Source organism: Annulohypoxylon maeteangense (genome assembly GCF_022496945.1).
Source record: "Annulohypoxylon maeteangense strain CBS 123835 unplaced genomic scaffold GGS22scaffold_27, whole genome shotgun sequence".
NCBI classification, from domain to species: Eukaryota; Fungi; Ascomycota; class Sordariomycetes; order Xylariales; family Hypoxylaceae; genus Annulohypoxylon; species Annulohypoxylon maeteangense.
Window position 1 is genome coordinate 117,120 of NW_025953274.1, and position 15,569 is coordinate 132,688.

Below are 15,569 nucleotides of genomic sequence, written 5' to 3' on the forward strand. Positions count from 1 at the left end.
CTGAGCCCACCCTGAATCTTTTGACATGTACCTCTGTAGGTTACTGGGGTACCATAATTGTCATCAAGCCCCTCCTTGATCTGTATTATTTCATGACGGGGCTGAATGTAGTCGTTGTAACAACCATCCGTGGCCTTACCGAGCTCCACTCCAGTCAGATCGGCCGGCCGATTTTGATTGTCGTATTGTTGCGCTTCGCCGAATGCTTTCAACCCAGACAGAATCGTCGAGCAATTCTCTGACCTGGGCAGGGCTTACCGAACTGCCGCGCCTGCTATTCTCGCCCGAATTTGGCCGGGAGTCTTGCAGCTCGAAGCTGAAGGCCGAAGCATGTGAGCGAGGTCCAGGCATGGACGGGCTTGCCCGCGGTAGGCTTAGGGGGTGCGTCTGGGACGCGTCATACGTCGATATGTCCGTGCCGGAAGCCCAGCTTCTGTGTTGAGGTCGTGCGGCATCAGACACAGCAAGGAAATCGGATGATGTAGTGCTACCCGGCGGTGCAGCCATAGTTGTCCGCTGCTGCGCTGGCCGTTTACGATCATCCTCATCATCCACGAAGATGTCGGGCACGTCAAGTTGAGGAATTGCTGTCATCCGTGCGGATCGCTTCTTCTCTATATGCCTCTTGAATTTCCGAGACCAATAACTATTCTTATATTAGCGAAAAGAAATGAATGTGCCCTTGAGAAGCAAGACTTACACAGTGTCGAAGAAACCAACAACAACCCTTCGACGAACTTCTTCCTCAACTCGTTGAAGACGCGCACGGCGCCGCAAGAATTCTTCAAGCCTAGAATCATGTTAACTAATACTTAATTGAAGCTGGCATGGTATCTGCTTACCTTAAACTCTTACTGTCGCTGATGATCTTGTAATGCGCCATAATCATGAGCACTGTCGTGAAAGAGATCCCTTGAACGGGGTCTGCGGAAACCATCACCTCCTCGTAGAAGATGTTGAATCGGCGGCGCCGCTCTTGTACTTTCCGGACGTCGATCTGGTCGAGCCTTTGGTTTAATCTCCGCACGTCCACCCCACCAAGATTACTTGCGGTAGCGATTGATGAATGCCTCATGGGTGCCTCGTCGTTTCGAATGTCGTCCAGAATTTGACGGACAGAGTCCTCCGAATTGTATATTCGCATTTCGAAGATGCCGGATAGCTCTCCTAATAGCCTTGGAAAGGCTTCTTTGCTGATGAAGCCAGAACCAGCAGGATCAACGCTGCGCCAAGCTTCTTTGAACCTCCGTATCTCGTCTCGGTCGATGTGTGCCATTCCACTCGAGCGTTGGTACACATAACTGAAACTTTCGTAGATGAGCGAGATGAAAAGATTGACGAAGATATACATGCTGATGAGGTTCCACGCGATAAACAGGCATCTAGCCCAATTAGTACTACCGCAGTCGCTGTTAAAGAAGTCATCATCATCGACGCAGAGCGGCGGTTCGATATTCGCGTAATCTTCCATGATTTGATTCCAACCTTCACCTACACTCATGCGGAAGAGGAGAATGAGGGCATTAGGTACCGTTCTAAAGTTGACGTTGACTGCTTCGCTTTCTCCAAACCGAGTTAAGCTGAATGTTTGTGTCAACGCTATCGCAAACACGAGGAAGAACACTAGCCAAGTGGCAAGTAAGTTGACGATTGTTGTAAGACTCGCTGCCGCTGTCTTGAAGAGCTGATCGAGGGCGTCATTTCTAGGAATGAGAAGGAGGACAATGCTGACGAGGAAGTACTTGTGAAGCTGAACGAATGTCTGATTTTCCAGCTTGACGAGTTGTAGGACGGAAGTCGCCAAGGCACCGAAGACGGACACCAAGGAGAAAACGTCCCAAGAACTCCGCCTGAATCGTTTCCAGCCAAGGCCGACAACACGAATGACAATATTCGCGATATAGATCAACGTGAATATTAAGAAGATGCCATCCCTCACAAGAGACCACGAGGTCGGCTCGGGATAATACTCAAGCATCAATAAAATTAGGTGTAAGACGAGCATGGCGGTAATCGTTGTGTACCATTTGCCCCGTTTTTCGATTGCTCGCTTATGGCACCATATTTTCCATTTGTTCTTGGAGTCGTTGTAAGAGCTTCTGGACGGAGAAATCTGCCGTAGAAGTTTGCGCAATTCAAGCCACGATCTCTGCTCCGCCGTCAAAAAAGCAACACCAGTCTGTTCGGTATAATTTCGCATGAAAACAGAGATGAATAGAGTCAACACGAATACTGTGCCGAGTAGGTTGAACACTACGAAGAACATAGCATTGCCTTGTGCCGCCATGGCTTGGGGTTGATTCCCGTGGCCGGTAATGGCTTGCACGGCGAATGATACATCAACCCACCCTTCTTGCGAGACGATCTGAAAGAGGATGAAGAGGGAGGAGGCGAAGTCATCGAATTTGAAGTATTGATTGTCCGCGACACGAGGCGCTAGTAATAGCCAGTCCGGGTTAGACGGTGTGCTATTAAATTCGCCGAAACAGTCGCTTAGAAAGTTCACATTATCGTCGTTGCATTGTACAAGCTGTCCTGAAAACAAGGTCACTGCATATATGGCAAATGGAATCAACAGAGACAACGAGACTAGCGCAGCCTATAATAATAAGTTAGTGTTTATCCAAGTACGTCGACGACCAGCAAGAAGTGAGCTTACACTGATGATCTTCCATCCGGCCACTATTATTAGGGAATGGAAAGTGTCTCTCGCACTGTTGCTGATGTTGAGTAGACGAAGAGCCCTCAGAGCTTTGAATGCGCCAATTATTCTAGAGACAGCCCCGTCGCTGGCAAGAAGGGTCAGGACATTGATCCACAGCGTGATGAGCACTACGCCATCGATAATACCCCAAGAACTTCTATAATAGGCATTAGGTGTAAAAAACCAGCCATCAGCAATGATCTTGATACCAGCCTCGACCGTAAAGAGTATTGCGAAGCCGAGGTCAACCCAGACAAACCAACTCTTGAATCGGTTTTCGTTTTGGTGCTCTTCAAGATATTCCTTCTGATACAACGGAGTCGTAATACAAGCTAGAATTACCATGGCGATGATGGCCCCATAGATGAATACCGTAAAGGTATACCAAGCAATCTTATTTGGTTCTACGCCGTCGAACCTTTCATTGCCTCTTCCCGGCCCGACAAGCCGCTGGCAAAGACGTCGAATGGGGTTTCTAGGAGTGAAGATGAAAAGCGAGTTATTATATGTGGGGTGGCGGGCAAGATATTCCCGTTGAGCTTTGCGACGTTCTGCAGTAGCAGACACGGCCTGGCGAGCCATTTGTCGAGGATCAAGAGCGTCGTTAGGGCCATTGAAACGTATATTGGAGTAGAACGGATTCGGATCGCGGCTGGTGAACAAGGCCCTGACTTTGGTCCACACGGACGACCAAAAGCCAGGCCGGACAGCTCCTTCTCGGGGCGAGGGGCTATTGGTAGATTCTTGATGTAAGGGGTCTAGCGTATCGTCAAGAAATTCTCGGACAACGGCATCCTTCAACAGCATCTCCATCGTTGCCGGCCCGTAGTCCAGCGGATCTCTCGTTTTAGACTTCCCAAAAGAGAAGATGTCTGAAAGAGTGATGTTGGTGTTCGAATTGCTACCCAACTCCTTGCGTTGCAAGAATGCCTTGACTTGCTCTAACCGTTTCTCATCTTCTGATACGTCGAAGTTTTCTTGGATGACAGCAATGAACATATTGACAAGAATGAAGAACGCGAGGATGAACCAGCCGATAAGGAACATCGCGCCATACCAGGACGTGTGGCGAATAGTGGTATACGACGTCACATCATAGAGTATGCTCGTCCAATTCTCACTCGACAGAATCTGATACATGCCGAGAAACGAGTTGAAAATGTTATAAAATGAAATCCTAACAAGCTCACCCCCATCATCGTACAAGGGGATTTCCCCTCGGAAAAGTTGGACCGCAAAAATAGCCATGATGAACGTGATTAAGAACACAAAGACGATAAGGTTTGCAATACCAGTAGCATTTCCGAGAACTAACACGATCAGCTTTCTCGTGATCGGTATGGCTAGGACCACACGATACGATCGTAGAATTTGGAATATCGTTAACCATGCGTATATCTGGCCGCTGTTAAAAATCGGCGGGAAAATTATCACTGTGTTTGCTACCGCTAGGAAAAGGTCGAATAAGTTCCGGGTACTCTTATGAAAGGACCTCCAGCTGGCAGTAAATCGGATGACGATCTCAATGTCTAGTAGTATCGTAACTACAACACTATTAACGGTAATGAACCTTGCTCGTACATCTGTCATCGTCGCACTTCGCCAAGCCTGAGCAAAAAGATCGTATGCGATTAGTAGGACCCAGAAAACCCAGGTTTTGTCGTATATTTTCTGGAGAGTTGAGATTCTCCGTAGTCGCTCGTCTTGTCCACCGGGAACTTGATAGTCCTCGTCCGCCGTGAAAGCGCTAGCCTTGCTTTCCTCCCGGATGACCTGGAAAGAGGAAGTGATAACGGCGATTAACAAATTTGTCAACCACAACATCATGATCATGATACCAGCGGCGAAGAAGAGAGCTGCCGGGAGAAATTCCGAATAGGTGGTGTAATACATGAGATCGGACCATGTGTTAGCGCTCATGATGACGAAGACTAGCTCTAACGAGTTGATGATATTGTCGAAATTAACAGTTTTGTTGAATGGGCTTGATTGTTCAAGGCAAATAGAATTTCTTGGACAAATGTAGCCCTTCGGTTTTGTCGACGGGCTCCAGAGATCCACCAGAGTGTCTGAGTCGGGAAACGTCATCTTAAGCCAGGGCCTCGCTGTGCCATTTTCGTCAAGATAACCGCCACAGAAGGCCATATCGTTCGTATACCCTGCAGAGAGATTGGTAGGCTGCGTGGGATCTAGCCAAACACATTGTCGGCTTAAACTTGCTTTGAAACTCTGTACGCCGATGATTGCAAACAAGAGCCAGAAGAACCCGATAAGAAAGGAAACCCGTACAAGTAACGGGGCCGCTTTCTTCAAACTTCGCAATATGATCGCTGTTCCATTCGTAAGGGCAAGTAATCGCACGATTCGAAGACAACTAAGCATTCGAAAGATGAACAGATGCTTATCCATCTCAATGCCAGTTATGCTCAGAACAAATGCGATCCAGAAGGATACGACTGCGATGAAATCTAGTCTGTTGAACCCGTGCCTCAAGAAGGCTCGCCGCGCTAATTGCATCCTTTGCTGCTCTTCGATCGTCTCCGGCATGCTGCCATGCATCATGGTGAAGGATCGGGCAAAGGTGGAAGGTCCGTAGGCTTGCTCCTTCGAAGCTTTCACCGATTTTTGACGCTGGGGTCTGAAGACGGCGTTATATTGATCAGATATTGCAGCTCGAATCCCCTTCTTCCTATCAATGGTGCTATATTCTGCAGCATTTAGTATGAAGCCAGATACAATAATCCTGGCGCCAGTCTCAAGCGTAAATATTATAAAAAGAATGAGCAGTGCCCAATTTATCCCCGAAGACGGATCCCAGAGGGCGGGTCGCTCGTTTCCAGGAATATAAACATTATTCGCAGCCTCCACGGCGAGTAAAATGGCTTGAAGTACAATTAACAAGAGCAGGAGCGGCTCCATATATGGATTGACCAGCACATCGCACAATTTCCTCCTGATAATATTATTAGGTCCGAATATACCAAGCGAACGGCCCTTCAAGGGATTGGGCATCGGTCCCCGTCGGGGAGACAAGGGGGATACCGGTACATTCCACTCGGTATCACCCTTTTTCTCGGTTTGCGAATTGTAAAGTTGAGAAGGATATGATGTGTCAATACCGAACTGAGCAGAAACGTGGCTTGGCGATGCTCGACCGGACATTCGTCCATCAGCACTTGGCGATCTTGACCTCTGCCGTCTCTGCTGCTGTTGTTCGAACGTTTCCCCTTCGCCACTAATATTAACGACTCGCTGGGACATGGCCCTAACAATTGACCCAGCTCTGTATAGAGCATCACCAGCTGTTCCTGGAATCCGCGAAGACCGGTTATCGCTTGGCGTAAGAGAATTGCCATAACTTCGATGTTTGCCTAGATCGTTCCCGGTTTCCAAATCAAATCCTAGCATCTGCGCGGATCGTTCACGCGGGCGAGAGTTATCCAAGTCCGACACGGTCTGAAAACTATCTCTCGGTTGTGATTCGCCTTGTGGGGTGGCTAGGGCGCCGGAAATAGGCTGCGCAGCAGACGTCAACGGCGAGCTATCCGACTCGAAGTAATCAACATGAACGGTCTCGTCGTAATACGGCGTCTCCGGGGCGGCATATGGATTCGGAGTCGTTGATGAGGATGCGGCTCGAGGCATCGCGGGGGGTGGGGGAGTAATGCCCGGAGGAAGAGCAAACTGCAAAGCGGCAGCATCTATAGGCGAAGAAGGACTCAATTCTGGCTCATCGTGGTGATTATGAGGTTGATAACCTTCCCAGTACATAGAGAGCCCTAGGGGATTGCTATTCGCAGGTGAGCCTCTCGGGTCACCAGCTTGCGACTGGGATGATTGAGCATCGTTATTTCGATGCTGTTGCCTCGCGAGATCTTGTAAAGGAATTGATTGGGAAGAAGGCGCGGTAGGGCTCTGCTGCGACTGCCTCGGCGAGGCGGCAGACCTTGTCATTGTGAAATCGGTGTCATCCAGATGACAATTTATTAATTAGATGTACGAATGTATACGAATAGGATAAGATAGAAGTAATTGCCTAGCGCAATACGCAGGCAAGCGCACTGGCGAGATAGTTACTACGGCGATATCAAATGGCATCACATAGGGTTAAAGGTAGGTTAAGAATACGGATAGGTAGTTCGTTTCGAATGTTGTATCGTAGTCGAGAAACCCGGTGAGCCTGGGGGTAGCCAAGATTTGTTAATGAGGTATGAAGTCAGATTCAAACGAGAGACAAGGAAAGGCAAGTATGAAACACATTAATCGGGACGCGTGGGTCGTCGCAAGGTGGCAGATTGGGAAGGAAAAAAAAAGACAGGCAATTGATAGACGGTAAATGATCCCACTCTTAAACTTTGCCTACCCGTTCACACGTTCAACTTCGTCGTGGTGATAATTGTTATTGTTGTTACAGGAGAAGAAAAGAAAAAAAAAACCGAGAGACGGTTATATGATAATGGGAAGGTCCCAACCCGCCAATTTCGAATTTGACTTCGCCGCTGACTTCCACCAACAATGCATTAGAACTCTCTCTCCAGCTTTTCAAGGGTTGAAGAAGGCTCAGCCTCAGGTCTTTTCAAAGCCATTGGCTTAAGGAAACTGGTGGGTGGGGCTAGAAAGGAGGAATCAACCAACCAACTGAAGATCTCTATCCACGCTAAGCCTTATGTAGTTGTAACTTTTGCTAATATGATAAGCTATTAGCCTATCTAGTTTACACGTGTTAGGCTTTCTAACTTTAACAATAAATACCTACCTTCCGAAGTTCTATTAACAGGTACGACACTGAAATACGAGATTTGAGGTCATGAAAGGGGACCTTGGAAGCCACAGTAGAAGCTGGATGAAATAACATATAACCCTTCTTCAATGATGACGTTTGGAATTCGTACTAGCTATCAATGATTACACACAATAGTATGATGTTAAAGATATATGCCTTGATACGTTTGTTCTACGTCTAGATACGCATTCAGCAGATGGAACAACTGACAAATCTTTAGGATGAGATGTTTTATCTTAAGTTACCTGCTTTCATTGGCAAATCTCACCAGCTTCATGAATGTGTACCTACCAAACTAGGGTCTGGAGTAAGTAGGTTGCTGTGTATCTCAGAGAAACTCGTAATAGGTATATGTCGCTCTACGTATTATGAGAAACTATAAATTCTCTGATAAAACCAATTGATACAGACATGAATAGAGGTATAATCTATCAAGGATCATCCTTGAAGTACATTAGTACCTGGGTATGTGGGCAAATAGATACATATCTAGGTACATGTGTATAGCTTATCACGTGCCTTGTACTAGTAATAGTATTACCTACCTACATGTACAGTATACCTCTCTAGTTTACACACATGTAGAAATGCACTGGGCATGTAGGTAATTATCTATGTATGTCTACTAGGTCAGTATTATGTCCCCTCTTTTCAAGTGGGCTGCAGCGCGTAAGCGCGTTAGAAATTATTTAAAGTGGGATCCACATGCCATTTGACGGAGAAGTTGCGTCGCGTAAAAAAAGTCCAAACGTCAGTACCAAACGCCCAAATCGCGCCTAGAAATTTATTCTCCAAAAATCAATACCAATACGCCATATTTTGACAACTGCACTCGACCTCACGCACTCACATCGCTTGATAAACTGCCGAATGTTTGACGGTGCGCCTTTTTCAATCGTCGACGGCAGCTAATAGGCTATCGTATATTCGACATCGCCAAACCAACCCAATACATCTTTTGGGTATTGGCCGTAATCAAATCCCAGTTCCCTTTTCCCTAAACTCATCGCCATGAAATATCTCATCAAGCTTGAGTCTACGTTTAATTCACCTTAACATTCAACCTTCAACCTTTAACAAACCTAACCTTATTTATTGACACATTGACCCGCCTTTACCGCTTACAGACTGTCAACTACCAACTTTTCCGATCATTCTACCTTAATCTCAATTAATCGCCAGCTTCATCGAATTCTTTCGGATCCCTTTCGCATCTTCCATCTACACGATCGCCCGGTCGCAAACAACAGTACGCTTGCCATTATGGTCTCATCAAGAAAGCGCGCCTTGCGCGATGTCGAACCCGATGCCGACACGCAAGAGATCCCTCGAGAGTTAACCTTGCTTCAGCGCATCAGGAACACTTGGCAATTTGCCAATCTGTTTCAGTGGATCTACCTATTCGGCAAGGTAGTCAAGATCGACGATAGTATTGATATAGATGTATGTGGTCCTTTCCCGATGCCAACCGTACATTAGTATATACCTTGTTATTATTCCAAGAACTCGGGTAATATTTCAATAAGACTGACTCCGTGCTACATTAGGACCTCGAAACCGAATGTCTGAAGCCTCGTTCTTCCGTTTTAGTCAATATTGGTCTTGCCCTACTCAAATTCGTATCGTCACATCGTGGCTTGACGTATGTTCCATCCCAAGCGTGCCACTTTCAATAATCATATCGTTGACATTTCTGTAGGCCGGACCTCTTTGACGAGTACACACGCCGACAATATGTTGCAAAGGCACCCGATCGAAACCCATTCGGCACTGCCGAGACACCTGCCAAGTTTGATGACTTCGACGCCTTCACAAAGGTTCGTGAGCGATGTTAACAATGCCATAATTCCGATAGTGTACTAAATATTCCTGTCACAGCTCAAAGTTTTACAGCAGCTAACCCAATGGGTTATGTTGCATCCCGAACGCATCCGAGAAAAGATGGATGAGCAGAAACCAAGTGACCAAACCGAATGGGTGCGAATGATCACTATTGCGCTTATTGGTGAAGAAAACTGACAGAGCCACAGAGAATCGAACCGTCTGGCTGGGACAGTGATGATCGTACCTACTATATCCTAGATGATAACCGGATATACCGTATGACAGAGACCCCTCCCGCACCCTCGCCCTGGAAGCCAAAGAAGAATACCAAGAAAGCCAAAGCCGCGGCGAGGGCCGCCAAAAGGCGTCGCGTGTCAAGGTCTACTGCACAAAACGGCGAGGATGCTGACGATGGCACTGCCTCGGACGCCGACCAACCTACCGAGTTAGAAGACGATGGTCTTGGGAATGCAAAGTGGGAGTGCATTGCGACGAACCTTTCCGAGGTACAAAATTTCCTCGACACCATTCGAAAAACTCGAGATGAGAATGAGAAGGTCTTGAGGACTACCGTTGAAAATCATCTGCTTCCTATTCTAGAAAAGCAGGAGGAGTCACGAAAGAGAAAGGCTCTACAGAGAGAGAAAGAGCTTCTCAGTCTAGAAAAGATGGCGCATGCTAAACGATCTAGTCGTCTTGCCAACAAGGCTGAGCAACAGCGATTAGATCAACTAGCTAAGGAAGACGAGCAGAAACGCCGCGCAGAGGAGGCTACGGCTCGTAAGGAAGAACAGAAACGAATCAAGATGGAGAAGGAACGTGACAACCGTATGATGTCGCGCACGCAACGACTCAAGGAACGAGACATCCGCCGGCGACAGCACGAAGACGAATTAGCTCAACTATCTGAGGATAGCAAGAATTTAAGCACAGGGGCTGGTCGATTATCCGAAAGGCGGCTAAAGGCGGAAATCGAGAAGAATAGGCAAGCCCTACAGGATCTCGAAGAGGAAGATGATTGGATCTTCGATTGTATCTGCGGCGTCTACGGTCAGGTTGATGATGGCACTCACAGCGTCGCGTGTGAGACATGTAATATCTGGCAACACAGCAAATGTGTAGGGATCAGCGAGGAAGAAGCAGACCGCGATGATTTCCATTTTATTTGCAAGAGCTGCCGGCAAAAGAGTTCTCTACGTGCGACAACACCGAAGTCCCCGGTCATCAAATTAAAGGTCAATCAGACCAATGCTCCGTCGTATCCTATGAAGTCAGATAACTCGCCTGTCCCTGAACAGGCTCGACTTGCTCAACGTTCCGGTATCGTGGTTGAGATACCCACAAAGCCTGGCGATGGCACTCAACTGTCTCGCCCGGTCAACGGCGCCGACGACTCGCAACTTGAACCGACCACTCAGCCAGTAATCCCCATAAAGCAAGGGGGCCAACCAAGCGCCCCTTTGCCATCATCACCGTTCGCCAACGGCGACGGGCTTAATCCATTCTCCTCTCCGCACCCGAATCTATCACCTCCCGAACAGTCGCCCAATAAAGCCAGGGCCTATTCAACCATGTTCAACCCGTCATCCTCGCCAATCCCAAGAAGTCGTTCAGGGGACAAAGCGCCGCAGAAGGGATTGTTCCATGTCTCGCCGAAGGTCAATGGCTCTATACAACCGACACCATCAAGTAGTCTCCCGCCTCATGCAGATGCATACGTACCTCCAGTCGCAGCTAGGTCCGACTCACCCTTGAAGCAACCTTTTGACGCCGCTACTCATAATTTGGCGGTCCTTTCCCCTCCGACGGTGTCATTCCCTGCTGTAGCGCGGCCTCCAAGTAGTGATGCCAGTACCCAGCATGCGACACTTACCACTCCGCAACTCAAAAAGCAAGGAGTAAGGCTTGATATAACACCTAGTCTCCCGCCGACCCAGAATGGGCTCTCACCCCTGAAACGCTCATCGCCGCCCAACCGGCGCTCCGGTGGTGGCCCATCTTCAACACCAGCACCTGCAATTCTGCCACCAGCGACAGCATTATCACCGTCACCCGCCCAGCAAATTTTAACACCGCCAGTCAAGTCTGCTGATCCCGGGCGGTCAGCATCACATAACTCCGGCGGCGTCAGTGGGGGCGGATGATCCGACATGTCTCAACCAGAATGCTTGAATAAGCAGCCGACTGGATATATCCGAGTCGTCGAGTGATGAAAGCTTCTGTAGCCTCAATGAGGCAAATTGCGGTTTTCGGACCAACTCTCGCATTGCGACTTGGATTGTCATCAGTGCGATGAGATCACAAATTCCGAACCCATCATTCACCAGCAATTACCTTTCGACATGTCATCACAGGACGGGCATGTTTTCGTGCTCTAGTAGCATAGATTTCCGCCTCAAGGGGGACTAGGCAAAACAGCCTTGTAGGTGGCACTTTTATTAGGCCTTTGGAAGCATAGAGGCGTGGAAGCATAAGAGGCTGCAATACTAGACAGTTGCATGATGCACCTTATGGCGTACAAGATAGGGCGAACTTCGATATGTAGATTAACGGAGACGTATAAGACGTGCTTTTATATGTGCTGATGACGAAAAATCGAGCCGGCCCAGTAATTATTCTGTGCTTTACTTATTTACAACGAGAGGGGATCGGAAATCAGCGTGACAGTGTCGAATGTGTATTAGGCCTTTCCACAATGGATTTAGAGGCTTTAAAGCCCTGTAGCTCACAACCCAGCCTGTTTTAATACGCTCTTATGTAAGCTAGTAAGGTACCTTTCAGGTACATAGGTACATAGCGTACCTCTTGCAAATCTTAGGTACTAGGTATTACCTACCTAGTAGTAGCCTAGTAGTAGACTGGAAGGCACCTACACCTACCTAATACTACATAGCCTGGAGGTAGGCACGTATGTAGGTATTGATGTACATACCTACTAGGTACCTATGTAATAACTTGGAATTATTGTATCTGCGTCTAGGTAGTCTCCTACTCATTCATGTATTTGCATTTTAATATTATTCCTCCATTTACCCCTACAACCATTGATCGCTAAGACTAGAATGATATATCATTTCTACATACATATGTATCTCAGCTCAATATGGGTCTTAAATATCTTTCACTCACCACGTTTTAATATCCCGGTCAAAGCTGGCTTAGGCACACCGACTCCACGTTTTCTCGTCGGCAGGCGGCAGGCAACCTACATAGACGCACAGGAGTTCGCAGCTACATAGTACGGTGGGTATGGACATATGTACGTACTCATGGTCAGGGTCTGCTTACATATTCCAGAACCGGGGATAGGCTAACTAGTCTGAGTTCCATTCAACCTGTTTTTACCCAGCCTGTGGGCAACCCCAGACTCATAGAAGCTACTATTGGGCAAGCAGTGGTTCCGACAAAGTTGAGCTGTCACACAAATCCCGACTGTTCGCACGAACCGTTGGCCAGAGCGCTGAGACAGGACGCATACAGATTGGTGCTGGTGGGGACGGACGCCCTGAGCAGCATACATAGTACAAGCAGATTAAACTGTGCGCAGATGTATTGCTTATGTTGCTACATTTTACCGTAAGCTGGAGAAGCGATTGAATAGCATAGCACGAAGCTATCACATCGTATTGATATGCTACTCTTAATGCTAGGCTGAGCATCCCGAAGATCAAAGTCGCGGAAATCCAACGCCGGAGTTATTTCTAGCTGTTTCATTGTTACAGCTCTACGCATTTCCGGGTTGGGGGCAAGCAAGACAGTGCATAGCAAGGGAGATAAAAAAAAAGATACCCAAGAAGAGGTTCCAACGTGATGACCTCAAAGGGGGCCCTCGAGGCTAAAGGGACGAAAGAAAAGACGAGGACACAAACCAGTCTTTCAAGGAATACCTAGTATATATGTACTGGAGTATACGGGATACCGCTCATCAGCATTCCTGTCCTCCTGTCACTAACCAACAACTTCCCAATTGTCGAGAGGTTGAAGTTTTGCTGCATGAACCTCTAAACTACATTCGAGATTTTATATTCTCTTATAAAGCCCTAGCTAGCTTGATTACTGCACATATCGATGTACGTCAACTTTTAATAATTGGGCTTTCCCCCTTTTGGCCCTTACAGAGCTGATGTTCAAACAGCCAACGAAGCTACTGCAACCATCCGCCATCGATGCAGGGATGTGGCTGCAAACAGGTGTCCAGGGATGGTTAACTAATCATCCCTATTCATCGCCAGAGAAGCAGCACGGCCGGGCAGCGAGCGCTTTAGTTGACACTTATATTATCGATGGACAGGACTGATCAGTGGTCATTGCATTTCTTTCCCTGGGGACGGGGCAATTGCCGAGATTAGTCTACCCCCGAGCAAGAAGGTGTCAATCTAGAGACATGATAATAAACGCAACATGTAGAGGAAATCTGGGGGATCCTCTACTGGCATATCTACCGCTCCTCTTCAAATCGGCATAGGGGCTGGCCGCACATCATCTTAACCATCACGATGGACCGAGCGTAAGCCTCGGTCTAATCCCAAAATGAAGCAAGGCAAATATGGAAAGAAAGAAATGCAGCTAGGTGTCTGCATTTGGACGATCTCTTCAGCCAAGTTTCAAAGGAATGCCAGAGGCATGTGATCAATACACGCCACTGAAGAATTCAGGTGCGGGTGACTCGTTTCCGGGACTACTCAGGAACCAGCATTCCAGTTCATCCCACCGACCAACAGCAGTCACAGGCGATCCCCTAAGACGAGCTTTTGGATTACCGCATCAAATCGGTTCCGAGGGAAAGCTCCTAGTGGGTAATCTGAAGAAGAATTCCCGTCCCAGCTGAAATGGGAGATGTGGCCAAAGTTAGATCGGACAGGGGCCAAGTCTACCCAACTCCCCGATCCCTTCTACGGTATCTCTCATGCAATCTCGCATACAATCTGCTGAGATGTGCAGTCTCCGGCATAATGTGGGTATAACGTGCGATTTTTCTACATATGTCTTGCCTTAGCGGGCAATAGTTGAATGGAAGTCCATTACCCGCCTACTCTAGCAAGTAAAAAAGTATGTGACAGTGAAGGCGAGTCGTACTAATGTCGCCGCTCAGAGGGGATAGCAATAACAGCATCAACAGTATACTCTCAGCCTCTAGCCGGGTCGGAATTCTCGGCGCCCTAGTAGAAAATCATAGGTAACCTCTGAATACTCTCTCTCTCTCTCTCTCTCTCTCTCTCTCTCTCTATCGCTCGCCCCGAACACGGCTACATATAGTTCCGTAAGTGATCTAGAGCAGCTTTCTAGGTTAGTACGCCTTTTCGAGTACTTCGCGTTCCTCTGCTTTGCTTTCCGAAAGCGGTAATGTGCAACCCAGCGGCCACATTCTGCATCCTAAAGCGAAATGGCCGAATTTTGGGAAGAAAGCCACCATACAAATAACCGTAGCCCCAAGGATAGTTCTTTCTGAAAGGGATTTTTTTGGTAATTTTTCTTTATGTTGCTCCTGTCGCTGGTAATATCACAGCCTTTTGCTGCTCTCGTTGGATCGACAAAGAATACATCGGGCTGTGGCTGCTCGCACTCTACCTATTCCCTTTCTCCCACATACTAGGTATTCCCTATCCATCTTATACGATTTGTTAGGAACAGTGATGGATACCTACACAGCTCATCGAAGACAAATAATAACCTAATACCTATAACGATCACTCCATCGGTATATTTGCCCGGGGAAGAGGAAGCAATTTGAAAGACCGATCATATCAAAATTCAGCCCTGCGGCCAACATTGCCTCTTGCTGCTTCCATGGCACATGGGTAGCTGAAGGTCCTTTAACAAGGAAATTAGAACAAAGAAAGAGAAAGAACGCTCGTGCGGGCTGTAGGACAGGGAAGACTGCATCAGCCAGCACTTCGTTGTGCCTACGACCCATACCCACCTAGAAAGGGGGCGTGAGTTCATCAATCACTCACATATTTCACCCCTCGGAATAGTGCCTGACACACCTATCTATCCCGATATCCTAGTCCGGCTTCTTCTATCACTTCTCTGAGTCTAATCACTAGACAAAGTGAAGAAACACCCGCATAACGCATCTATACTACATATGCGCCCGCATACGCAGAAGGAGTAAGAGAATTTACATTCCGCAAAACGTTGCTAGGATAAGAGCAAAGTGCGCGATTCACATTCTATCAAGCAGATCTTTTGAGATAGGTTCGTGTTCCTATCCTTTAATACTTCCTCTCTCCTTTTCTCCCTTGCTCACATGACCAA

At 47.5% G+C, this 15,569-nt stretch overlaps 2 protein-coding genes across 2 annotated transcripts; one reads left to right on the plus strand and one right to left on the minus strand.

The window, feature by feature from the left end:
* Positions 1–42: 42 nt before the first annotated feature.
* On the minus strand, positions 43–6,885 carry GGS22DRAFT_85188 (Ion transport protein-domain-containing protein). The gene is made up of 4 exons (XM_047968272.1): positions 2,660–6,885; positions 843–2,599; positions 701–790; positions 43–646 (listed from the first exon to the last, which is right to left on the minus strand). Exons 1-4 carry the CDS (start codon positions 6,656–6,658, stop codon positions 136–138), a joined length of 6,357 nt encoding a protein of 2,118 aa, XP_047814214.1. The 5' UTR covers positions 6,659–6,885; the 3' UTR covers positions 43–135.
* A 1,368-nt stretch (positions 6,886–8,253) lies between these two features.
* GGS22DRAFT_175124 (uncharacterized protein) lies at positions 8,254–11,976 on the plus strand. The gene is made up of 5 exons (XM_047963204.1): positions 8,254–8,930; positions 9,035–9,129; positions 9,187–9,304; positions 9,366–9,464; positions 9,518–11,976. Exons 1-5 carry the CDS (start codon positions 8,751–8,753, stop codon positions 11,453–11,455), a joined length of 2,430 nt encoding a protein of 809 aa, XP_047814215.1. The 5' UTR covers positions 8,254–8,750; the 3' UTR covers positions 11,456–11,976.
* Positions 11,977–15,569: the final 3,593 nt, after the last annotated feature.

Bases quoted from the DNA above. Each gene is read 5' to 3' on its own strand.
- GGS22DRAFT_85188 (XM_047968272.1), bottom strand. From the start codon at position 6,658: ATGACAAGGTCTGCCGCCTCGCCGAGGCAGTCGCAGCAGAGCCCTACC. The intron at 2,600-2,659 runs GTAAGCTCACTT...TTATTATTATAG, and splicing joins CCGGATGGAAGATCATCAGT to GCTGCGCTAGTCTCGTTGTC. The intron at 791-842 runs GTAAGCAGATAC...ACATGATTCTAG, and splicing joins AGCGACAGTAAGAGTTTAAG to GCTTGAAGAATTCTTGCGGC.
- GGS22DRAFT_175124 (XM_047963204.1), top strand. From the start codon at position 8,751: ATGGTCTCATCAAGAAAGCGCGCCTTGCGCGATGTCGAACCCGATGCC. The intron at 8,931-9,034 runs GTATGTGGTCCT...GTGCTACATTAG, and splicing joins ACGATAGTATTGATATAGAT to GACCTCGAAACCGAATGTCT. The intron at 9,465-9,517 runs GTGCGAATGATC...ACAGAGCCACAG, and splicing joins CAAGTGACCAAACCGAATGG to AGAATCGAACCGTCTGGCTG.